General features: G+C 43.1%; 1 protein-coding gene across 1 annotated transcript in view; it reads left to right on the top strand.

The window, feature by feature from the left end:
• rab12 (RAB12, member RAS oncogene family) overlaps positions 1–20,813 on the top strand; it is a 33,471-nt gene extending 12,658 nt beyond the window's left edge. Inside the window, exons 2-6 of the mRNA XM_078215725.1 lie at positions 1,012–1,072; positions 3,470–3,608; positions 7,910–7,999; positions 15,318–15,422; positions 17,324–20,813. Coding sequence (XP_078071851.1) covers positions 1,012–1,072; positions 3,470–3,608; positions 7,910–7,999; positions 15,318–15,422; positions 17,324–17,434 — 506 coding nt within the window. The 3' untranslated portion in view covers positions 17,435–20,813. The remainder of the gene's footprint in view (positions 1–1,011; positions 1,073–3,469; positions 3,609–7,909; positions 8,000–15,317; positions 15,423–17,323) is intronic.
• Positions 20,814–27,347: the final 6,534 nt, after the last annotated feature.

Here is a 27,347-nt window from a genome sequence, read left to right as displayed (position 1 = left end):
GTCAATGGCAAGGCCATGGCTTGTTGCCATCCCTAATTGGCTTGAAGTGAGTCCGCGAGGGCAGCGAATAGTCAGCCGCATTTTTTGAGGGTCTGGAGTCGCATGTAGGCCAGGCCAAGCAAGTATTGCCAATATCCTTCCCTAAAAAGCCTGATGGGTTTTTATGACAGTCAATGATCGTTTCGTGGTCACCGTTACTGAGACTAGCTTCATATTTCAGATTTATTAATTGAATTTAAATTCCACCAGGGCATTGAACCTATGACTTGGAGCATTAGCCTGGGCTTCTGGATTATTAGTCCAGTGGCACTATACCATTACACCACCTCAACATCTGCTGGATGTAGACATGATAAATGTGGGTCAAGTTGGTCTAAAGGACAAGTGACTAAAATAAGAGAAAAAAGACTTGATTTTTATTTTTACTGGTGATAAAAGTGGCTAAAAGCCAGCAGGCAAGTCAGGATTTAGCTGTATACTGTGAAAATTAAATTTGGATTCTATATCCGAAATTTAAAGTGAATGCAAGACCTTTGCTAAATCACCCACACAGACAGCAGCAGGTGATGCAGTGCCTTGTGAGAAGTCTACTTCAGTAAAAAGGTGATGACGGAGTTCCCTGGTTTCGACCCTAACTGACTTTTATAACATATCCTGGTCTGCTAAGGCTCTGTGTATTTTAATTTACGCACTAGTATTTCAGTTGTAAATTTAAGGTCCCATACTGGTGTTACTGATATGTTACCAACATATTTTATTGTGTAATATCATACTCTAATGTAGAATGCATGTATTCCATCCACCTGTACATCGTATGCAGAAAGTTACAGTATCGCTCCTCGTGTGTTGGGTGGTCTAACTTTCTCCATCCTTCCCAGTTATTTGCTTTCACAGAGTGCTGTGTATCCTGTTGGAAATGGTAATTTGTTTACCTTTTTGCTTTTGAATTCGATCTTGTATTTGCTTTTGCTTCTTATTCCTCCTTTTCCTTTTACTGTATTTTGTCTGTAGGTGTTGATTTTAAAATCAAAACAGTAGAACTAAGAGGGAAGAAAATTAGATTACAAATCTGGTAAGTGACCTACGCGTTTCCAGCCATTGACTTGTCCATTCCTCTTCCATTACTCCTCACTGATGAAATTTCTCTTACAACCTCATTCTTGGCATTGGCTGGTTTTCTACCTCTGATGAGAGCTCATGCAGTAATGTTTTGTGGCATTATATCATCTGACGCAGCCCTAAAGTGTTGAGACCAATTGGAATCCAGCATATTGTGCACCAACTTTTAAAATTAAAAAAAATAGAACACTGACTGAAGATGGATTTTGACTTCTATTTTATCCATGATGGAATTCTTCCATAACTGTAGTTTGAAGATTAACCAAGATTTTAAAACATAGAACAGTACAGCACAGAACAGGCCCTTCGGCCCACAATGTTGTGCCGAGCTTTATCTGAAACCAAGATCAAGCTATTCCACTCCCTATCATCCTGGTGTGCTCCATGTGCCTATCCAATAACCGCTTAAATGTTCCTAAAGTGTCTGACTCCACTATCACTGCAGGCAGTCCATTCCACACCCCAACCACTCTCTGAGTAAAGAACCTACCTCGGGCATCCTTCCTGTATCTCCCACCATGAACCCTATAGTTATGCCCCCTTGTAATAGCTCCATCCACCCGAGGAAATCGTCTTTAAACGTTCACTCTATCTATCCCCTTCATCATTTTATAAACAGGTTTGATTTCCCCTTCTCCAGACTGCTTCACACTGGCTATATTTATGCCATCTTAAAAGATCTGTGGCAAGGGAATAGCAAAAGTGTCCTGGACAGAGTGTTATGTTCTGTTCACATTCTTATCATTCCTTTATCACGCGCCCTCAGCAGTCATTTCGTGTTGTACCTCTGCCTCAGCATTATCATCTCCAGTCTGGGTGCTTTGTTTTCAAGCCCTGTTGACTGCACCTCGAATCAGCCATAGCCAAGCTAATCCAGTAGACCACCTCTTTTCTGACCCCCAGGTGAATGGTGAAATATTTCCTATGTTTGATCCCTTTTGTTGTGGGCAAAAGGGAAAAGGTTATCATGACTTTCTTTCAATAGCGGAAACTGTGCTTCCTGTCTGTGCAATGTATGGTATTTCTACCTGAGCAGTGTAAGCGGAAACCTGTAGTGTGAGAACATAAGGGAGCACCTCAACATTTAAAATTTTGTTCAGTTAGTGTTAGCTCTTCCTGCTAATTCAGATAATGTCTTTATTCCTTTTATTGAACTGTAACGGTCTTAATTAAAAAATCACGTAACTCAGATTATTGAATAATCCAGTTTTTGTGGGCAAAGAATTACTTCTGTTTGTCAGGAGTAAACTATATTCAGAAGTTAAGAATTTGCAAACAATGAAAGATAAAAATGACCTTGATAGTCTCTGAAGAGGATTAAACCACCTGTGCCAATGTTGAGTGTTCCAGTCTTTGGTCTTATTTAACACAAAGCATCTAATAAACTTGCAGGACGGCTGCTGCTGTGTGCACTAATACGTGGGTGCGTAGGATTCCAGTCTTCCAAATTACATCTGGCTGCCTTACCACCCTGTCAGTGAGAATGAGTAATGCAGATATTCTGGCAGATAAAGTCTGTGTGTGACACATGGTTTGTTGTCAGTTGTCTTTGTTGTCATGGACTCTTCTGAACAGTTATAAAAAGCTTACTAACACTCAGCCCCCCCCCACCCCCAACACGTCCCAGCAGGACCTTGGCTTTGGATTGCTGCGTCACTCTTGAGATTCCTTATTCATCCATAGTCTTCAGTTAACAGTAGTCTAATTTCTAACTGTCTGTGTGTTCTCATTCCTCATCTGTGTGACTCTTAAGATCTGGCTGCAAGAGGCTGGCAAATAATAACACTGTATCTACGGGAGCTTAAGGAGGTAAAATGTACTACTTTATTCAAGCTGTGTTGTACATTTGATGATACTGACCACTTGTGTTTATCCTTCTGCCCCATCCAGGTCAAATAAGGTTATTGAACCTTTGCATTTACCTGTCAGGCTAAACAAAATTATATCAAAGAACACCATTGAAGCCTTTTTTTATAAGTTAAGCACCATTGGCCATCAGTGCTGCAATGATTCACCCAGAGAAAAGTGTGCTTAAAATAATCTACGGCAATGTTTTATATCATTTAGCAGCTGATAAATGTTGAAGGCTGAATATTTGGATGAAGAACTGTTCTGACCAAATGACTTTAATAAACCAGAAACCTTGTGAATCCGAATACCATGAGGATTATGAGAACCTCTATTGCAGAGTTCTGGACGAGTGACATGACTGCAGAACTCTAGTGTTTTGACTAGGGTGGTGGCATGGGATAAATGAACCAACTGGACAATGTACCAGAATGGATGTATTTCTTTGATATTCCCAACTATAAATATTCTTGATTTTGTTTTAATCACTTTTTTTCTCCAGGGATACTGCAGGGCAGGAGAGGTTCAACAGCATTACTTCAGCATACTATAGAAGTGCCAAGGGAATTATATTAGTGTATGACATTACTAAAAAAGAAACTTTTGACGATGTACCAAAATGGATGAAAATGATCGACAAGGTAATGAAGATTTGCAGTTTTGTTCATTCTTCATGTTGTTAGTGCAAATTATTTAAATGAATGAGAAGAGTTTTAGAATCAGAATCCCTACATTAGAGGAGGTGGTCATTCGGCTCATCGTGTCTGCAGTGACTTTCCAAAAGAGCATCTTAACCAGCCCTACCCCTCACCCCCGTCCCATCACCATAACCCCACACATTTACCATGGCTAATCCCCCAACCGACACATCTTGGGACCCTAAGGGGCAATTTAGCATGGCCAATCCACCTAAGCTGCACATCCTTGGACTGCGGGAGGAAACTGGAGCACCCGGAGGAAACCCACGCAGACACAGGGAGAATGTGCAAATTCTACACAGTCCCCCAAGGCCGGAATGGAACCTGGTTCCCTGGTGGTGTGAGGCAGCAATGTTAAGCACTACCACCATGCCGCCACACTTTGAGCCTCTTTAAGTTTCTATTATTCGCTGTACTAAGTCAATAGGTATGAATTTTCTAGATAAATGGTAAAATTTCAAGACCTATACTGCCTCTGTCTGACAGTCCTGTTTTCCTTGATTTTAGTTGGTATTTTAATCAAAATAGCTGAGCAGTGACTTTTAAATCCGGGTTGGCAAAAAATTGTCCTTTATAAGTGGGCTTTAATTGCCACTTTACCCATGTTTTTATGATGGAATCACAGTTTACGTTTGCCAAAAGGTCTGGGTAATATCTGCTGCCTGATGTAATGCCTCTTTTTCTAACACACTGACTGGTACACTAATAACCCTAACCATCATAACCAAAGAGGATTTCTAAATTGAGGGCACTGCTATGAGTCACCAAAGAGAAAGACTTGTGTGTGATTTTTGACATTAGGTTTGGGTATGTAGAAGTTGTCTCACATTTTGATTTCTTAATCTCGTTTTACCCCCTGCCCTCCCCGCCTGAACGTCTTCAAAAAAAAAAACTTGCAAACACGTGGTCTGGCAAGAGAAGGAGCAGCAAATGATTCCGGCTCAAAGCAACCGCCCTAAATGATTACTTTTGAAATAATCAGAATGTTGTTAGAATGGCATTGTATCACTTGCAGACCTGGAATTGTAGTCTCTGCACAATGCCAGGGCATTCGCTCTCTATTTTTATGTGCAGGGTAATTGTTCACCCAACCTTCATGGAGCAACTTGGTATTTGCAAATGTATGATTTTTTATTTACCATAATGATCATCATTGTGCGCTTCAGCCAAGTGAAATTGCTGTTGGGTCAGGAAAAATTGGCAGTTTTCTATGTTAAATTTTCTGCAATGACAAATATTTACGTAGTGCCTTAAGTGAAATGGCCAAGCACTTCACAGGAACATTATCAAACACTATGGCATTAGATATTAAATATTAAATATCATTAGATATTAAATCAGATGACCAAAGCCTCAGTCAAAGAGTGAGGGTTTTCAGGAGTATCTTAAAGGAGGAATGTGAGGTAAGGAGTTGGAAAGTTGTTAGAAGGGTACTCCGAGCTTGGAGTTGAGGTGACTGAAGGCAAGGCCACCAAAAGTGGATCAATTAAAATTGGGGATGTACAGGAAGCCAAAATTTAGGGGATCATGTATATCTTGGAGGGTTGTGGGACTGGAGGACATTCTAGTGATAGGGAGGGATGAGACCATGGAGGGATTTGATGAGAATTTTAAAATCAAGGTGGTGTTTGGCTGGGAACCAATATAGGTCAGCGAGCACAGGGGTGATAGGAGCATAGAACTTTCTGAAGGTTAAATCACGGGCAGCAGTATTTTGGATGACCTCAAGTTTACTGAGGGTAGAATGTGGGAGACCAACCAGGAGGACACTGGAATCATCTCATAGAATCATAGAAACCCTACAGTGCAGAAGGAGGCCATTCGGCCCATCGAGTCTGCACCGACCACAATCCCACCCAGGCCCTACCCCCACATATTTACCCACTAATCCCACTAACCTACGCATCTCAGGACTCTAAGGGGCAATTTTTAACCTGGCCAATCAACCTAACCCGCACATCTTTGGACTGTGGGAGGAAACCGGAGCACCCGGAGGAAACCCACGCAGACACGAGGAGAATGTGCAAACTCCACACAGACAGTGACCCGAGCCGGGAATCGAACCCGGGACCCTGGAGCTGTGAAGCAGCAGTGCTAACCACTGTGCTACCGTGCCGCCCTCTGGAGGTAACATGGGCATGAATGAGGATTTTAGCAGCAGATAAACTGAGACGGGTATAGTCGGGCGGTGTTACAGAGATGAAAAGATGTGGTCTTATTGATGGCATGAATATCAGATAGGACGCTTGACTCGGGACCAACTGAGACCAAGATTGTGAACAGACTGCAGGGAGAGGGATGGAGACAGTAGCTGAGGAATGGAGTTTGGAACAGAAACCAAAGACAACAGCTTCAGTCTTCCCAATATTTAGTGAAAGGGGGTTTTTGATCATCTAATGCTGGATGCATTCATTAGTCTTGAGTTCCTTTTACAAAATCAGACTTTCATCCCAACAGTTGGTCTAAGGTTTGTTCTTGTTTAGAAGAAGTGGGCAAACTCCTGTGTTTCTTGGTTTGCATCCTCTAATATAGCAATTAGGCACAGTACCCAGTGCAGTAGATGATAACCAAAATAATACTAGCTTGGCTCTGTGGCAGCACTCTGGTACCTGCATTAGAAGAATTTGGGTTCAACCTCACTTCAGGATATGAGCACATTACTAAGGCTGATACTGCAGTGCAATACCAAATGAGTGTGTATTGCCAGAGGTGCCATTATTTGGGTGAGATGTTGAACTGAGGCTCCTTCTCATTCGGGGGTTGGTGGGGTGTCTATTCAGTTTTTTTTTTGAAGATCAGGCAGTTCTTCCAATGTCCTGACCAATGTTAATTCCTTAATCAAAGTAAAGTTTTGAAGTTTATTTATTAGTGTAAGCTTACATTAACACTGCAATGAAGTTACTATGAAAATCCCCCACTCACCCAAATGGTGTAACTGCTCATTTATGTTTTACTGTATAGAAATCGGCTGCCAGTTTTGTCTACGTTTGAGAGTTGCTGAGATGAAATAACCAGAGTATGGTAGTTTAGCGACTCTGTTACGGGACGAGTAATCCAGAGGCCTGGACTAATGATCCAGTAACATGAGTTCAAATTCTAGCATTGCATCGAGGGAATGTAAATTCAATTCATTAAGTAGAAAGCTGTGATAAGGAGGGAAACTACCAGAATGTCCCAAAACCCCATCTGGTTCACCAATGTCCTTTGGGGGAAGAAAATCTGTTGTCCTTGTCCAGTTGGTGATTTTAGACGCACAACAAAGCGATTGACTCTTAACTGTTGTTTGAAATAGCCAAGCAAGCCATTCGGTTGCCTCAAGTGATGGGCAATAAATGCTGGGCTTGCCAGTGAAGTCCACATCCTCTGAATTATAAAATAGAAACAAATAATGAATTGGATGTAATGTGTTTTGGGTGTTCGTCAGGACAGGTACAATAAAAATGTAAGTCCTTTTTTTTTGTCACGGACCATAAATAGCGTTGGCTAGGCCAGTATTTATTCTTGCCCATCCCTAACTGCTCTTAAGGCGGTGTTAGTGAGCTGCTGCCTTGACCCGCTGCACACCAAGAAGTGTAGGTACATCCACAGTGTTGTTAGGGAGGGAGTTCCATGATTTTGACCCAGTGATACTGAAGGAATAATGATTATAGTTCCAGTCTGGATGGTGTTTGACTTGAGGCGAACTTGCAGGTGGCTCCATGTATTTGCTGCTCTTGTCCTAGATGGTCATGGTTGCGTGTTTGGATGGTGATGTCAAAGTAGCCTTGATGAGTTAATGCAATGTTTCTTGTAGATGGAACACAGTGTTGCCATTGTGCACCGGTGGTGGAGGGAGTGGATGTTGGAGGTGGTGTTTGAGGCGCCAATCGAGCAGCTGCTTTGTCCTAGATGCCTTTCTTTGGGACAAGTTTATTTGGTTAAGGAAACTAAAATGGAATGGACAAAACAAAACCAGATTATTTTTAGCTTATGGGAGTGGTCACTGGTTTTTGAGTGCACAAATAGATGTGCCAAGTCAAAGTTGGTGACCTTCATTCTCTGGTTTATGTTTTGTTTGTCTTGTACTCATTTTACACTCCCCCCAATGTCAGTAAGATCCCAATGTTACTAATTTTGTAGGGAGACTGAAGTTGTACAACAAAATATCTCTAGTCTTTCTACCATTCAGGTTACTTGTACAGCCCTTGTATATTTCATCACTTTACTCCAAACAAATATTCATTTTCTTGTTTTGTGATACACAGTATGCTTCAGAAGATGCAGAGCTACTATTAGTGGGAAATAAGTTAGACTGTGAAGTTGACCGAACGATCTCTCGACAGCAGGGAGAAAAGGTAAGAAACAATCCTAAAATGTGACTCACTCTCATGATGTGGGACTTCCCAGAGTAACTCTGGTCGGAAAGTCCTTTGTTTAAAACTCTTGCTCAAACTCTAACCACAGGGAGTTAACCCTAGTGTTTACCATTGCCATGGAAAATAAGATGCTCGGTGGTAAGAGTACGCACCGAGATCGCAAGATAATTATAGATGAGGAAGGTGAGTTGGCCTTTTTTCTTGCAGAGAGATTCAGTTGTTAAAACATGCTTGAAATTTCAACTCTGTTACACTTCCTGTGTGTCTCTGCTGTACATTGATCACACTTGGTGTAAAGTAGAATTTGCAAACCTTGTTCTTGAATCTATCTTTCTCTCAAATCTGTGCACTCTTATTCACACGTTTTAATATTCTGAACTAACCTTTTTCGTTCCTTTACCTATTTTATATACCTCATGACCTCACTTCTGGTATACATTACCCAATTTGATCATTACTGCTTCTAACTTGATTTCTACTGGACTGACACTCTTCAGCTGAAAGGGCCAATTGGTCCCCTAGGATCCCAGGATCATAGATGCCAATCTTCAGCCAATTTGAGTTACTCCACATGATATCAAGAAACATTTGAAGGCATTAGATACTGCAACGGTTATGGTCCCTGACAACCTGACAGTAAGACCGAAGACTTGTCCTCCAGAGCTAGTACCTGTTTAGCCAAGCTGTTCCAATACAGCTGTAACACTGACATCTACCCAACAATGTGGGAGACTACCCATGCATGTCATGTGTACAAAAAATCCAATTCAGCCAATTATCACCCTGTCAGTCTACTCTTGATAATTGGCAAAGTGATGGAAAATATTGCTCACATATTTATCCAGCAGTCATTACTCACCGATAATCTGCTCGCTGATGTTCAGTTTGTGTTCAAAAGCAGAAAATGCTGGAAAATCTCAGCAGGTCTGACAGCATCTATGGGGAGAGAATACAGCATCTGCAGTTTTTTGCTTTTATTTCAGTTTGAGTTCTGCTTGGACCACTCGGCTCCGGACTGCATTACAGTCTTGATCAAAGTATGGACAAAAGAGCTGTCTTCCAGGGATGAGAGCATGTGCCCTTGATAACAAAGCAGCATTTGACCGACTGTGGCATCAAGGAGACTGGGGCATCTCTCCACTAGTTGGAGCTATACCTAGCCCAAAGGAAGACAGTTGTCGATCAATCATCTCGTCCCAGGACTTTGCAGCAGAAGTTTCTCAGAGCAGTGTCCTATGTTAGAATGTGGATAACTGGCCAGAAAGGATGGAACATTGGAGCATTTATACATTTACACCTTATACACCTATTTACAGAGAGAGAGATTATACAATTGGGCTGTAACTTCAGAACTCCCCAGTGTCACCTTGGGGGGTTACTCCAAAAATAAACTGAGGAATCCTCTTCGGATATCCCAGGATATGATTTACGTGCCAGAAGTGCAAACTTCCCCTGGGCAGTTGCCCTGCAATGGGAACCATTTTGGATTGTATCCAATGAGGTTGCATCAACAGTTTCCCAGAAGAGGTCTGAAGAATTAAAACTACTTCTGGGTAACTATTGTACAGTCACAGTCCCAATCTGAGGCCTCAGAACCAACCCACGGCCTCCGAACCCTCCAGACCCTTGTCTCTCCATTCCCCCTCCCACCTCCCTATGCCTGGCCTACAACCTTCACCCTGGCCTCTGATTTCCACCACCCCCCACCCCCAAATAAATCCTATCCACTTACCATCTACCCTGCAGCTAGTGCTGTAAAAAAAAAAGGGGGGGGGCCTGGCTTCCTTCCTTCCTCCTCCTAAGGCCGCAATCGAGCAAGGGTCCCTGGCACTATGAGGCAGCAGTGCAAACCAACGTGCCACACATTTTCAATTTCATTCGCAACTCCTCGGATGAGTTGGGAGGAGATGGTGGCGTAGTGATAATGTCACAGGCCAATAATGCAGAGGTCCTGGCTACTGCTCTGGGGACATGGGTTCAAACCCCAACATAACAGCTGATGGAATTTAAATTCAATAAATCCGGAATTACAACACTAGTCATGAGACGATTGTTGTAAAAGTCCATTTGGTTCACTGATGTCCTTCAGATAAATAAATCTGCTGACTTTACCATGTGTGATTCTCACGTGATCCATTGACCAGTCATGTAAATAGTGTGGCTACAAGTGCAGGTCAGAAGCTGGCAATTCTGTGGGGAGTAACAACAGTAAGAACTACGAAAACAGGAGCAACAGGCACACCGGTGTTGAACAAAGAACATACAGTTGCAGCAGACTTCCCAAAGCCCACACTGCCGATTACATCAAACACACACACAAACCCATTAAAAGACATCGTAAAAACATTTTACATAGATGCTACTACAACACTCTGTAACACCTTTTCTCTCTCTTATCCCCCAATCCACCCTTAAATTTCAATCCCCCATCAGGATAGAAGTACAATGAAAGTAATGTCTCAACTATACGACACTCGGGAGCTTTTCTACTGCGTTGCAATCTATGCAGTACTGCTGGTGATTCATCAACCACTGGTGGATCTTGTGTCAGTTGATCTTGATCTTTAGACATAGAAGAAGGTGGAGAATCTATGCCTGAACGTTCCTCATCCACTCCCACAGTAAAGTCTTGTGCAACAGGAACCACTTCCTGGTGAATGTCCACAACAGCATTGCCTTCTGCCAAATTATCTGAAACTTGCTGACTCGGTTATAACATCATCTTCGTGCATGTGAACAACTCTTCCGTTGTGCAGTTTCAGTAAGAATTATTCCCGATAACCATTTTTGGTTACGAGCAAAGCTCCTGATATAAATGTGATAATCCGTGTTGAACTGTCTGTCCTTCAAAGTTTTGGTAGGGGAACATGAGGCAAATAGTGACCACAATTCTGTTAGCTTTAGGATAGTGATGGAAAAGGATGAGTGGTGTCCCAAGGGTAAGGTGTTGGATTGGGGGAAGGCTAACTTTAGTGGGATTAGGCAGAATTTGGCAGCTGTTGATTGGGAGAGGCTGTTTGAGGGTAAATCCACATCTGGCATGTGGGAGTCTTTTAAGGAACAGTTGTTAGGGCTGCAGGATAGGCTTGTGCCTGTAAAAAAGAAGGATAGGAAGGGTAGGATTCGAGAACCGTGGATAACAAGGGAAATTGAGCGATTGGTCATAAAGAAAAGAGTGGCGTACGTTAGGTCCAGGCAGCTAAAAACGGAGGGAGCTCTGGAGGAATACAAAGAAAGTAAGAAAGAACTCAAACGAGGAATTAGGGCAAAAAGGGGTCACGAAATGTCCTTGGCAGACAGGATTAAGGAGAATCCCAAGGCATTTTATTCATATGTTAGGGACAAAAGGGTTGTCAGGAAAAAAATCGGACGTCTCGGGGACAAAAGTGGGGAATTATGCTTAGAGCCCAAAGAAGTTGGGGAGATCCTAAATATTCACAAAGGAGAGGGATGTGTTGACTGGGAGTGTCTCGGAGGGGAGTGTTGACCCGTTAGAGAAAATCACCATTACAAGGGAGGAAGTGTTAGGTTTTTTAGGGAATATAAAGACTGACAAATCCCCAGGGCCTGATGGAATCTATCCCAGGCTGCTCAGGGAGACGAGAGATGAAATCGCTGGGCCTCTGACGCAAATCTTTGTCTCGTCACTGGACGCAGGTGAGGTCCCAGAGGATTAGAGGATAGCTAATGTGGTCCCGTTGTTTAAGAAGGGTAGGAAGGATAACCCAGGTAATTATAGGCCGGTGAGCTTGACGTCTGTGGTCGCGAAGTTGTTGGAGAGAATTCTTAGAGATAGGATGTATGCGCATTTAGAAAATAATAAACTCATTAACGATAGTCAGCATGGTTTTGTGAGAGGGAGGTCATGCCTCACTAACCTGGTGGAGTTTTTTGAAGAAGTGACCAGAATGGTTGACGAGGGAAGGGCCGTGGATGTCGTCTATATGGACTTTAGTAAAGCGTTTGACAAAGTCCCTCATGGTAGGTTGGTGCAAAAGGTTGGATCTCATGGGATAAAGGGGGAGGTGGCGAGATGGGTGGAGAACTGGCTTGGTCACAGAAGACAGAGGGTGGTAGTGGAAGGGTCTTTTTCCGGCTGGATGCCTGTGACTAGTGGTGTTCCGCAGGGCTCTGTATTGGGACCTCTGCTGTTTGTGATTTATAGAAACGATCTGGAAGAAGGTGTAACTGGGGTGATCAGTAAGTTTGCGGACGACACGAAAATGGCTGGACTTGCAGATAGTGAGGAACATTGTCAGAGGCTACAGAAGGATATAGATAGGCTGGAAATTTGGGCAAAGAAATGGCAGATGGAGTTCAATCCAGATAAACGCGAAGTGATGCATTTTGGTAGAACTAACGGGGGGAGCTATACGATAAATGGCAGAACCATAAAGGGCATAGATACGCAGAGGGACCTGGGTGTGCAAGTCCATAGATCCTTGAAGATGACGTCACAGGTGGAGAAGGTAGTGAATAAGGCATATGGCATGCTTGCCTTTATAGGACGGGGCATAGAGTATAAAAGTTGGGGTCTGATGTTGCAGTTGTATAGAACGTTGGTTCGGCCGCATTTGGAATACTGCGCCCAGTTCTGGTCGCCACACTACCAGAAGGACGTGGAGGCTTTAGAGAGAGTGCAGAGGAGGTTTACCAGGATGTTGCCTGGTATGGAAGGGCTTAGTTATGAGGAGAGATTGGGTAAACTTGGGTTGTTCTCACTGGAAAGACGGAGGATGAGGGGTGACCTAATAGAGGTGTATAAAATTATGAAATGCATAGATAGGGTGAACAGTGGGAAGCTTTTTCCCAGGTCGGTGGTGACGTTCACGAGGGGTCATAGGTTCAAGGTGCGGGGGGGGGGTTTAACACGGATATCAGAAGGATGTATTTTACACAGAGGGTGGTGGGGGCCTGGAATGCGCTGCCGGGCAAAGTGGTGGAGGCGGACACACTGGGAACGTTTAAGACTTATCTAGACAGCCACATGAACGGAGTGGGAATGGAGGGATACAAAAGAATGGTCTAGTTTGGACCAGGGAGCGGCGTGGGCTTGGAGGGCCAAAGGGCCTGTTCCTGTGCTGTATTGTTCTTTGTTGTTCTTTGTTGTTGTTGTTCTTTGCATGGTAGTCATGCCTCTCCTTCTGCCCACTCTTGCTCTGAGATCTGGACGAAGCAAATCCAGGTGTGACTTCAAACTGTCCTTTAGCATAAATTATTGAAACAAATCATTTGAAAACATGGTGCCATCATCCGAAACGAGATGAGCTGGTAACCCATGGGTTGCAAGCACTTGACGCAGCTTCTCTATTGTAACAGGAGCTGTAATGTTACTCGTGATGTGATTCTAACCACTTAGATTGTGCTGTATGACGACCAAAAACATATGATTCATGAAAGGTCTCGCAATATCCACATGAAGTCTGGATTATGGTCGATCAGGTCACTCCAAGGATGACGTGGTGCCAGTGGCACCATCTTCTAGTTTATCTTGACGCTCCGAACAGGATTTCGCCCTATTCTCCAAATCCAGATCCATATTAGGCCACCAAACCTATGATCTGGTTAGACGTTTCGTTCAAGAGGCACCTGGATGATCCTCTTCAACTTCATCCATGACTTGTGAATGACCAGGGGATGGAACGATGACGACTCAACCCCGATAGTATGCAACTGTCCTGCACACTTAACTCATCTTTGCACTTCATATAAGGTTTCAACCCATCATCTCCCAGAACAGCAGGCCATCCCTGCATCAGGAATCTCTTGATTTTAAAATAGAATAGGATCTTTACCTGTCCACTGCTTAATCTGTGTAGCATTCACAGGAGAATGTGCAAGTGTCTCGAGTAAGAAAATTGTCATTGGAGGAAACAATGCCTGGGTTGGCAACAATACCTGGGTTGGCATATCCCGGAACGGGAGATGACTCAACGTGTCTGCGTTCACATTGTCCTTCCCTGCCCTGTACACAATATTGCACTGTCAGTTGACAATGTATGGGCTCAATGCTGGATTCTCCCAAGATCTGTACCCTTGCTACATCCAGTCATGAATGGAAGATGGCAATTAAATAACTAACTGGAAGATGAGACTTCACAAATATTCCCTTCCTCAATGAAGCACATTTGTTTTTTTTTTAAAAAGGCTGAAGCATTTGCAACAGTCTTCATCCAGAAATGCCAAGAGGATGATCCATCTCAGCATCCTTCTGAGGTTCCCAGCATCACAGGTGCCAGTTTTGGCTGAAAAGTGATATACACAGTTGGACAAGGAAGGTCTAGCTATCGTTTCTGCTGAAAAAATGATTCTATCAGCACCTCTGGTAGTTCATTCATCAAATGTGTCGTACAGAAGTGGTTGATGGGTCTTTTCAGTGAGTTGCTGAGTCCTCTACCATTAACATCCTGAAGGTCACCATTAACAATTACCTTAACTGGGCCAGCAACGTAAATACTGTGGATACAAGAGCAAGTCAGAGACTGTTTCGTGCAGTAAGTAACTCGTCTCTTGACCTCCCAAAGCCTTCCCACTATCAGGAGTGTGATTAAATATTCTCCACTTCCCTGAGTGATTGCAGCTCCACCAGCACTTCAGAAGCTCAGTATCATCGGGACAAAGCAACCCTCTTGATCACCATTCCACCACCTTCAGCATTCATTCCCTCTACCCTAGAGAATAATGACAGCAGTGCGTACTATCTACATGATCTACCACAGCAACTCACCAAGGCTTCTGCAAAAGCACCTTCCAAACTCATGGCCTTGATCACCTCGAAGAGAGACGGAAACAGCTGTAGGAGAACTACATCACCTCCAAATATCCCACTCAAGTCATACACTATGCTGATATGGAACTATATAGCCATTCCTTCACTGTCGCTACAAGTTTTGGAACTCCCTACTGGACAACATTGTGAATGTACTTACACCACATGGAGTGAAGTGGTTCAAGAAGGCAACTCGCCACTTCCTTCTCTGGCTGGGTGTTGTAGAACATGATGGGAGAGAAGATTTGATTATTTTCAATTTCTTCTTTGTTAAGGAGCTGCCTTAACCTGTTCCTAATAAAGTATAATGAACTTGCAGAGAGACTTTTCCATGATTCATCCTTTCCTCTTGATTTCCGTGTGAATAAATCTATATGTATTCCATAGCAAGTTGCCTATACCCCTGTAGTACCTTTTCTAATTAAAATGGACTTGTTGCCACTTTTAATGACATTCTTAATTTAAAAGAAAAATGAACTTCTGGCTACAGATGCCTTGCTAAACATCTTTAATCTTTTGTTTCCTTAGTTTGCCCTTCAGGTAACTGGGATGCGTTTCTGTGAAGCCAGCGCAAAAGACAACTATAACGTCAGTGAGATTTTTTTGAAGCTTGTGGATGATATCTTAAATAAGGCAAGTTCATTTAATTGAAGAACAAAAGATTTAGAACAACAGGGTCTACTGTAACACTTCTGTGATCTTTATATATGATTCAGAGCAATTGAGTTCATTGGGCTCAGAATGCTGCATTTTAAAGATCAGTCCAAAAGTGGTGTATACATTTTAATTGATTGCAATGTGGGTCTAAAGTACTATCATTCCAACTGGTTAGTGTTCTTGTACATGGCAGCAACTTCAAAGCACTCATACAAAATACTGAAAACAGGATGCTATAAATTTTCAGCAGGTCAGGCAACATCTACAACAAAGAAAATTACAGCACAGGAACAGGCCCTTCGGCCCTCCAAACCTGCACCGACCATGCTGCCCGTCTGAACTAAAACGCCCTACCCTTCTGGGGAACCATATCCCTCTATCCCCTTCCTACTCATGTATTTGTCCAGGTGCCCCTTAAAAGTCACTATTGTATTTGCTTCCACTTCCTCCCCTGGCAGCGAGTTCCAGGCTCCCACCACCCTCTGTGGAGAGAGAAACTGAGTTAACGTTTCAGATTGACCACCTTTAACCGCATGTAGAAAACATTAAAGAAAGAAAGAAAAACCCTACAGTGCAGAAACAGGACATTTGGCCCATCGAGTCTGCACCGACCACAATCCCACCCAGACCCTACCCCCATATCCCTACATATTTACCTGTTAATCCCTCTAACCTACGCATCTCAGGACACTAAGGGGCAATTTTAGCTTGGCCAATCAACCTAACCCGCACATCTTTGGACTTTTACATTACATTAGAAATGTAATGCTTTTTGAATAAGTAGAGGCAGGAAAAGAGGGAGAGGAGGAAAGAACTAAGGGGAAGGTCAGTGATGGGGTGGAAGGCAGAAGCAGTTAAATGACAGAAGGGATGATGCTCCAAGACAATGTACTGGGACAAGTGAAGAAACAAAAGATTGGTCCAGGACACAGGTGGGCAGGCCTTTTGAATGGTGGTCCACATCTGGGTCTGACCATAAATGCTCAAGAAACAACATTTTGGGTACAACTAAGCATCATAATAATTGGTGTGGTCAAGGGCCCTATCCATCAAGGATAGAAATCTGCAATTGAGAAAAAAGGACTTTGTATCAGTCTGCTCTTGATTTTATCTTTTTATTTAGTCTTTCTTACTTTTCCTTCCACTTTCAAAGAAATATGATCTGATGGATGATGCATCAGGATGTTGACTGTTCGTGGTTGGTATTGCTGTCATGCGTTGCCCAGTTATGTATAGTGCTAGCAATTTATTTCCTAGCAAACTGAGCAGGTGAACACCAAAATCATAGGTTAGAACAAGAACAAAGAACAATACAGCACAGGAACAGGCCCTTCGGCCCTCCAAGCCTGCGCCTTGACGAAATACTGAGTTCCAATTTTAACAACAGCACACCCAATCTCAGGGCTGCCCCCTCTCGGTAGCAAGTGTTCTCACGTGCTGGGCAAGATAGACAGCCTTCATCATTGGGAAATGGCCAGTGGCTAAATTTGTTACACAACAGACCAAGTATAGTCCTCTCTAATTTGTTTATCAATGTGTTCCACAACACCAGCTGCCTTCCAGCCAGTGTATATGCTTCACATGAACATCCTCCCACTTGTCTTTCTTTAGCCCTATCAGTAAAGCCTTCTAAATATTTTTCTCCTGTGTTTCTCTAAGTTTTCTTTAAATGTGTCTCTCTTTCTGTGCTGGAACATTCTAGAATACTGAACAGTGCCTTGGAAAATTACAAAGAAATGATTAAGCTTTAGAGGAACGTTTATTATTGTGTAAAGTTTGTTTTCTTTTTCTGAAGTGTGCTCGGGTCTTTTGCCTGGGATTCTCCCGTGACTGATTTTTTTGAAAAGTATTGTTTTTATTTCCACCCTAATTTTCAGATGCCCGATGTACCCAGACGCGAATTATCGAATAGCATCCTATCACTGCAACCGGAGCCCGAGATTCCTCCGGAACTGCCGCCGCTTCGACCGCACGTTCGCTGCTGCTGACCAGCACTCCTCTGCTCCCCGCGCCATAATTTGCTCATGCCCATGTCTGTGCGTCGCTGCGGTACAATCAGCCTCGCCGTTGTCATCGTTGCACTTTGTAGGAATGATCAGAGGAGCTCAGACTAACTTTATCTATGTGTGAGATTTTAAAATGGTATAGGATCAAATGACACTGTTCAGAATAACTGCACATGGTTTTTTTAAAATATCCTCTGATCTCTGGCAAAGTTGATGTTTTCTATTCTAGTACTGTATTTATTGTTGGCGTGCAGTACCACGTGTTTCTAATGAGTTTGAAAGGGAGTTTTTTTGGTACTCTTTTTAAAAAGAAAAAAATCAGTCCGCTGAAAATGGCTGTCTAATAAATAGTGCAAGACTGCCGTTTCCCCACAATACGGCACTTTAAAATACTACTTTCCTTTTCTGAATACTGCAAGATATGCACGTTACAAAGGAACTAGTAAAGCAAATTTGGAATATATTTTTGGAGGAGCGAATCCCTTTAGGTACACGGTTTTGGTCGAGTGCATTTGTGTGTTGGTGCAGAGACTGCTATATGCACTTCTTCCTCCCTCAGCCTTCAAGTGTTGGGGACTGAAAGGTAACACACTAAATTGCGATTCCAATCGCTCAGAAAAGCACAGTGTACACCGTTTCTAGCATGAAGGAAGTGTCCCTGATCTGCTGCAAAGAATGACGAATGCACAGTGGCAGACAAAGATCATGCAGTTTGAATCTTTTTGTTTCAAAGACATAACACTATATAATGGTGGGAGCAAAAGTTCCTGCCTCAGCACTCATCAAAAAGTTGACTGTTAAACACTATTTGTGCTCACTTTGGAAGCACGTATACTAAAGCTAGGGGTGATGTGGGCTAAGATTTTAGATGGGTATTTTATAATGTATATGAAATTTCAAGTGGGCATTTTATAGAGGTTGCCTTATTAAGATCAAATGTTTAAATTTTGGTCTGTTCAGAACCGTTTTGATTGTGCAAATGACTGCACCTCACACTCGCATTATAACAGTGAGCAGCACTCCCTCATAATGTTGTTGAGTTTCGATTTCAGGTGCCAAGCACATTGTAAAATGGGTGCGTTTTTAATTAAAAAGAAAACCCACTTCAGACACGGCTCGTAATACGAGCAACAAAGTAGCTTCCGTACCCAGTATTGCAGATTATTGTAGAAATATGTCAAATAAGAGTACAGTATTCATTTTGTTTATATTAATGGTCAAGGAAGTAATTTTGATAACTTAAAGAACATTGTGTATCGTTGAACCCACAACAGGACAGATTCACTTTGCACCTATACGGCTATTGGTTCCAGATTGTGCTCGAAGACATTGCTTTACATGGAGTATGAAGTAGGTCTTCCAACCCATTAGTGCATGTGTTATTTAAAAAGTGAAGTCTGTCTCTTTTGTTGGTGTAGCTGAATTTATTTGATGGATTAAAATGTAAGCATGGTATGTAAAATTGTGACCTATTAAAACTATATATACCTAAACTAAGCTGTTGCATTTTAATTCCTAAACAAAGCAATATTGACAGTGATCTAATCCACAGAGGAATATGGAAATTGCAGATAAGGTACGCTAGTGTGAAGTTCTGCAGTGTCTTCACATCTTTATATAAGAATGCAACTCTTGTACATGTGGGGAGATGCCTGGTTTTCACAGCAGTACAGGTGAGCGTTGTTCAGTGTCATTCCTTGATTTTCTAACTGGTTCTAACCGCTGCAACCTGGTTTGATTTGACTTATTATTGTCACATGTATTGGGATACAGTGAAAAGTATTGTTTCTTGCGTGCTATACAGACACAGCATACCATTCATAGAATACAAAGGAGAGAAGGAAAGGAGAGAGTGCAAAATGTAGTGTTACAATCATAGCTAGGGTGTAGAGAAAGATCAATATATGATAGGTCCCAATTCAAAAGTCTAATGGCAGCAGGGGAGAAGTTGTTCTTGAGTTGGTACGTGTTCTCATACTTTTGTATCTTTTTCCCGACAGAAGAAGGTGGAAGAGAGTATGTCCAGGGTGCATGGGATCCTTGGTTATGCTGGCTGTTTTTCCAAGGCAATGGGAAATGTAGAGGGAGTTAATGGATGGGAGGCTGGCTTGCGTGATGGATTGGGCTATGTGTGCCATCCACACAGATTCTTAGAAAGTTATTACCCGTGATTAACAGCTATATTGTATATGTACTTTCTCAAGAAAAACATCAGCAAAAGTGGAAGAATTTTTATTGACCTTTAATGATGCCTAAAATTAATGTTGGCTTGGGGTATGATGTATGTTTGCAGGCCAACTTCTGTAGATTTGGGGCCCCCCAGGTTCACTAAGGTCATTCCCGGCCTTCCTGCAAAGGATATTTACCATGCTTCACAAAACGTGGCAATGTTTTCAAGATTTTGGATTGTATTCAAATGAATTGGACAGACGCACTGATGATGCACATGAATACTATTTCTGTCCTTGTCCCTCAGAAGTTACCTTTGTTAATTCAGCTTCAATACTGACTAGTTGCTGCACCCATAAACTTCCAAATTTGGATCTTCCCTTTCCTGTTTAACCATCGTTGCACATCAGAGCAGATCATTCCTCATTTGCTACCAAGACATTTGAGAAACGAGGAACTACATTGTCTGCAAGTCTTTTCTGTGACCCCAGAACCTTAAGCAGATTGTTCATAGAGTTTCCTTTTTAAAGGGGGGTGTACAAGTTTTTAAAAAAGCTTTATAATTGACTTATTGTGGCAAAATAAAATTGGACTTTTTAACAAATGTTTTATTACCATTGAATAGAGGACATCCCCTCCCCGCCACCCCATTTATTGATCACAGTTTTGAATATGTTTGTACTAACTGACCATGGAAAAGGGCAATGGAATATTCATAGAATCCCTACAGTGCAGAATGAGGCCTTTCAGCCCATCGAATCTCCAAGAGGGTATCTAACCACTTTGCCAACTATGCCACCCATATTCGGATCACTTGGATTGTAAAGTTCCTTTAGGTACAGGGTACAAAGGCGTCTGTTACCTTTACAATGAGAGCAGACATAAATCATGCAAACTTCAAAAAAGTGTTCTTGACTCAAACTCTCCATTATTCCCTCTTGTAAGGGAGAATAATGTAGAGCTTGAGTTTTGAAGGAAGGTACTTGATGATTCTTGTCACAGCACAGGTGTAATTGGGAACTCAAAGGCACAATGTGTATTAAACTTCTGTTTTCGATCACTGTGGGAGTTTTCGGTGATACTCTAATGAACAATGCATTGGCCAAGTTCCAGGCTTGAAATTTGTATTTTTAGCCTTGTCTGAAGAAAATTAAGCAGGGCATTTATGAATAAAGAGAAGTTGGATGCAACCAAAAGAGAAGGAAATGTCTGCTGCGTAGTGTTCCTGTCTCACATTTTGTTGGAATATGAAACACATTTATTTAAAATCTTGTTATATCAGTGCAAGGCAGAAGATGTGCACAAACCACCTAACTGAATTTGGAAAGAAACGTGAGATACAATCAAGAGTTCAGTAAGATTTGTTTGTTGGACATTAGATACTGTAAGGATTTTTTATTCATAAGACGAAAATGTGTATTTATATTGTATAACTTGTGGATGTTATGTACAGAAGTGTTTTCATTGGCCATTGAATGTAGTTAAATAAATGAATTGGTTTCCTTCCCATGCCCGTTAGATAAATAAAATCTAATATTCTGTATGCATCCCTTGGACATGGTTCACTTTTCCTCAAATCCAAGTGAGCTCAAATTGCCAACAAAAAGTTTTCATTTTACTATTTTCATGCAAAAAATCTGTCTTGCCTTCATCTGCACAGTGGTTAGCACTGCTGCCTCATGGCGCCAGGGTTCGATTCCCGGCTTGAGTCACTGTCTGCTAGACGTGCTAGTTAAGTGCACTGTCGGAAAGACGTGCTAGTTAAGTGCATTGGCCATGCTAAATTCTCCCTCTGTGTGCCCAAACAGGTGTTGGTGTGGGGGACTAGGGGATTTTCACAGTAACTTCATTACAGTGTGAATGTAAGTCTACTTGTGATTAATAAATAAGCTTTACTTTAACTGACAGCCTTCTGGTTTATCTGTGCTAACGTTTTTAAATTTGGTAATGGGATGTGGGTGTCGCTGACTGGGTCAACATTTATTGTCCATCCCTGAGGGCAATTCATAGTCAACCACATTGCTGTGGGTTTGGAGTTATATGTGGACTAGACCAGGTAAGGACAACAGATTTTCTTCTTTGAAGAACATTTAGTTCAGTGACAATACCACTATCTCACTGCCTCCCCTCACAGGGAAGAGTTGCAGATAGACGAGTGACCCCTTTTTTTTTTTAACAGTGACCCCTAGTTCTAGATTTTTTAATTCATTTGTGAGATGTCATTGCTGGCTGACCATTTATTGCCCATCTCTAGATGCCCGAGGGCTGTTGAGAGTCAAACACATTGCTATGGGTCTGGAGTCACATGTAGGCCAGACAAGGTAGAACAGTAGATTTCCTTCCCTAAAGGACATTAGTGAACCAGCTGGGGTTTTCCGACAATTGGCAACGGTTTCATGGTCATCCATTGAATTCAAACATAGGTCCCCAGAACATTAGCTGAGTTTCTGGATTAATAGTCTAGCAATAATACCACTAGGCCATCGTCTTCCCATTCTCTGACTAGAAGGTAAGAGCCCATGCGATCCAGGGCAATTTGGCTATTTGGATCCAAACTTTGCTTGGAGGCAGGGGGTGAAGTTTGTTTTTGTGACTGGAAGCCTGTGTCCAGTGATGTGCTGCAGGAATTGTGCTGGGTTCCTTGCCGTTGGTAATGTACATTAATGATCTAGACATGAAAGTAGGAGGTTGCGGATGGCACGAAAATTGGTTGTGGGTAAACAACGAGGAGGAAAGCCTTGGATTGTAGGATGATGTAGGCTGGTTGGTCAGATGGGCAGGAGAGTGGCAAATGGAATTTAACCTTGAAAAGTATGAGGTGATGCATTTTGGGGGGACTAACAAGGCAAGGGAATACCCAATGAACAATAGGACACTGGAGGCACCTTAGGGTTCGAACATAGAAAGCCACAGCACAAACAGGCCCTTCGGCCCACAAGTTGCGCTGATCATATCCCTACCTCTAGGCCTATCTATAGCCCTCAATCCCATTAAATCCCATGTACTCATCCAGAAGTCTCTTAAAAGACCCCAACGAGTTTGCCTCCACCACCACCGACGTCAGCCGATTCCACTCACCCACCACCCTCTGAGTAAAAAACTTACCCCTGACATCTCCTCTGTACCTACCCCCCAGCACCTTAAACCTGTGTCCTCTCGTAGCAACCATTTCAGCCCTTGGAAATAGCCTCTGAGAGTCTACCCTATCCAGACCTCTCAACATCTTGTAAACCTCTATCAGGTCACCTCTCATCCTTCGTCTCTCCAGGGAGAAGAGACCAAGCTCCCTCAACCTATCCTCATAAGGCATGCCCCCCAATCCAGGCAATATCCTTGTAAATCTCCTCTGCACCCTTTCAATGGCTTCAACATCTTTCCTGTAATGAGGTGACCAGAACTGCGCGCAGTACTCCAAGTGGGGTCTAACCAGGGTCCTATAAAGCTGCAGCATTATCTCCCGACTCCTAAACTCAATCCCTCGATTAATGAAGGCTAGTACGCCTTCTTGACCGCATCCTCCACCTGCGAGGCCAATTTAAGAGTCCTATGGACCCGGACCCCAAGGTCCTTCTGATCCTCTACACTGCTAAGAATGGTACCCTTCATATTATACTGCTGCTTCATCCCATTGGATCTGCCAAAATGGATCACTACACACTTATCCGGGTTGAAGTCCATCTGCCACTTCTCCGCCCAGTCTTGCATTCTATCTATGTCTCGCTGCAACTTCTGACATCCCTCCAAACTATCCACAACACCACCTGCCTTGGTGTCGTCAGCAAACTTACCAACCCATCCCTCCACTTCCTCATCCAGGTCATTTATGAAAATGACAAACAGCAAGGGTCCCAGAACAGATCCCTGGGGCACTCCACTGGTCACTGACCTCCATGCAGAGAAAGACCCCTCCACAGCCACTCTCTGCCTTCTGCAGGCAAGCCAGTTCTGGATCCACAAGGCAACAGCCCCTTGGATCCCATGCCCTCTCACTTTCTCAAGAAGTCTTGCATGGGGGACCTTATCGTACGCCTTGCTGAAGTCCATATAGACCACATCCACCGCTCTTCCTTCGTCAATGTGTTTGGTCACATTTTCAAAGAACTCAACCAGGCTCGTAAGGCACGACCTGCCCTTGACAAAGCCGTGCTGACTACTTTTGATCATACTAAACTTCTCTAGATGATCATAAATCCTGTCTCTCAGGATCCTCTCCATCAACTTACCAACCACTGAGGTTAGACTCACCGGTCGGTAATTTCCCGGGCTGTCCCTGTTCCCTTTCTTGAATATAGGGACCACATCTGCAATCCTCCAATCCTCCGGAACCTCTCCCGTCTCCATCGACGATGCAAAGATCATCGCCAAAGGCTCCGCAATCTCCTCCCTCGCCTCCCACAGTAACCTGGGGTACATCCCATCCGGTCCCGGCGACTTACCAACCTTGATGCCATTCAATAGTTCCAACACATCCTCTTTCTTTATGTCCACATGCTCGATCCTTTCTGTCCACCGCAAACCAGCAGTACAACCACCCAGATCCCTTTCCACCGTGAATACCGAGGTAAAGTATTCATTAAGCACCTCCACCATTTCTAACGGTTCCGCACAAACTTTTCCCCCTTCACCTTTTAAGGGTCCTATGCCTTCACATCTCATCCTTTTACTCTTGACATATGGTTCATGTCCATAGATCCCTGACAGCAAGTGATTAAGAAGGCATATGGGAATCTTGCTCTTACATTCATCGCCTCGGCTAATGAAAGCAAGGAAGATATGTTGGAGTTGTATAAAGTGCTTGTTATGTCACATCTAGAGGATTGTGTGCAGTTCTGGTTGCCACGCTATAGAAAGGATGTGATTGTTGTAGAGGGTGCAGGGGCGATTGACCAGGATGTTGCTCGGGCTGGAGTATTTCAACTACGAAGAGAGACTGGTTAGGCTGGGATTGAATTCCTTAGATTAGAGAAGGCTGAAGGGGGACCTGATTGAGGTGTACAAAATTATGAGGAGCATAGGGTAGTTAGGAAGAATATTTTTCCCTTTTAGAGGGATCAATAACCAGGAGGCATAGATTCATGGTTAACAGGAGGGGATTTGAGAAAAATCTTTTCACCTGAAGGGTTGTGGGAGTCTGGAACTTGCTGCCTGAAATGGTGGTCGCAGTGGGCACTCTCTCAGCATTTAGATGAGCATTTGAAACAGACCAAGGGTTGACCAAGAATGGATAGTTGCTTGAATGGCCAGCGCAGGACAATGGTCTGCAGGGCCTCTTTTGTGCTGTAAAACTGAAACATCCTCTCCCTGTCAAATCAATATTCCACAGGATCTTGCATGTTTCAAACAAGTCGTGGAAACTAGAAGCAGGAATAGGCCATTCGGCCCTTTGAGCCTGCTCCACCATTCATTTGATCATGGCTGATCAGTCGCCTCTTACTCTTCTAAACTCTAGTGGATATAAACCAAACCCTTCTAACATTTCCTCCTTAGACAACCTGCCCATTCCTGGTATTAGTCTCATAAACCTCTGAACTGCTTCTAATGTATTTACATCTTTCCTTAAATAACACAAATCTTGTACATGATATTCCAGATGTGGTTTCACCAATGCCAATTGCAAGCTGTTTCAAGTGGTGTTCCACAGGGCTTGGTGTTGGGATCCCCCTGCTTTTTTTTTTACAAAATAAAGATTTCAACTTGAATATGCGAGGCACGACTGGGAAATTTGCAGATATAAAAATCAGCCATGTGATGGATAGTGTAGAGGATAGAGCTGTAAGCTCCAAAATGATATAGATTCGTTGGTGTAATAGGCAGGAAAGTGGCAGATGGAGTTCAACTCTGTTCAGTGTGAGATAATGCGTTTAGAGAGGTCAAACAGTAAAAGGGAATACACAGTAAATGGAAATATACTGAGAGGTAGATTAAATGAGAGCGCTGTTAGGGACCAGATCAGAAACTCCAAGGTACATTATGAAGTGAGCCTCAACCCCAACTTTTTTTGATTTTGGCATTAGTGTGAGCATAGGATGTTTCACTGCAGGTGTAATTCTCTCTACACCAACCTGAGGTCCCTACCTACTTCAAGAAGACGACCATCATCCCGCTATCAAAGAAAAGCCATGCAGCATGCGTTAATGACTCGTCTGGTGGCTCTGACATCCACCATTATGAAGTGCTTCAAAAGGTTAGTCATAGCATGAATCAATTCCAGCCTATCAGATTGTCTGGATCCACTACAGTTTGCCTACCACAGCAACAGGTCCACAGCAGATGCCATCTCCCTGACCCTGCACTCAACCCTGGAACAACTAGCTAACAAAGACACCTATGTCAGACTCCTATTCATAGTCTACAGCTCAGCCTTTAACATCATTATAATCCAAACTCTGTGGCCTGGGCCTTGGCTCCTCCCTCTGTGACTGGATCCTAGACTTCCTGACCCACAGACCGCAATCAGTAAGGACAGGCAACAACACCTCCGCAATCACCCTCAACACCGGTGCACCGCAAGGCTGTGTCCTCAGCCTCTTACTATACTCCTTATACACCTATGACTGGATAGCCAAATTCCCCTCCAACTCGAGTTTCAAGTTTGCTGATGACACCACCGTTGTGGGTCGGATCTAAAATATTGACGAGACACAGTACAGGAAAGAGATAGAGAATATGGTGCAATGACAATCTCTCAATGTCAACAAAATGAAGGAGATAGTCATGACTTCAGGAAGCATAGAGGAGAACATGCCCCTGTCTTCATCAATAGGGGTGAAGTAGAAATGGTCGAGAGCTTCAAGTTTTTAGGTGTCCAGATCACCAATAACCTGTCTTGGTCCCTCCATGCGGACACTATAGTTAAGAAAGCCCACCAACGTTCCTACTTTCTCAGGAGACTAAGGAAATTTGGCATGTCCACTACAACTCACCCCAACTTCTACAGTTGCACCATGTGATACAACCAGAAAGAACTCTGGTTGTATCACAGTTTGGTATGGTTCCTGCTCTGTCCAAGACCACAAGAAACTAAAAGGGTCATGTACGAAGCTCAGTCCATCACTCAAACCAGCCTCCCATCCACTGACACTGTCTACACTTTCTGCTGCCTCGGAAAAGCAGCCAGCATAATCAAGGACCCCACACACTCCGGAAATACTCTCTTCCACCTTCTTCCGTCGGGAAAAAGATACAAAAGTTTGAGATCATGTACCAACCGACTCAAGAACAGCTTCTTCCCTGCTGCCGTCAGACTTTTGAATGGACCTACCTTGCATTAAGTTGATCTTTCTCTACACCCTAGCTATTACTGTAACACTACGTTCTGCACTCTCTCATTTCCATCTACATGGACTTCATTCTGCACTCTCTCGTTTCCATGTCTACATGGACTTCAGTAAGGCTTTTGACAAGGTCCCTCATGGCAGACTTGGAGACTTGGGTGGAGAGATGGCAGATGGAGTTTAATCCGGACAAATGTGAGGTAATGCATTTTGGAAGGTCTAATAGAGGTAGGAAATATACAGTAATTGGTAGAACCCTTCAGCATTGATAGGCAGAGGGATCTGGGTGTACAGGTACACAGGTCACTGGAAGTGTCAATATAGGTGGAGAAGGTAGTTAAGAAGGTATACGGCATGCTTGCCTTCATCAGCTGGGGCATTGAATTTAAAGATTGACAAGTCATATTGCAGCTTTATAGAACCTTAGTTAGGCCGCACTTGAGATATAGTGT

Source organism: Mustelus asterias, chromosome 7 (genome assembly GCF_964213995.1).
Source record: "Mustelus asterias chromosome 7, sMusAst1.hap1.1, whole genome shotgun sequence".
In the NCBI taxonomy this organism is placed as follows: Eukaryota; Metazoa; Chordata; class Chondrichthyes; order Carcharhiniformes; family Triakidae; genus Mustelus; species Mustelus asterias.
The sequence above is the reverse complement of the archived record's forward strand: the minus strand, read 5'-3'. Positions and strand labels throughout refer to the sequence as shown.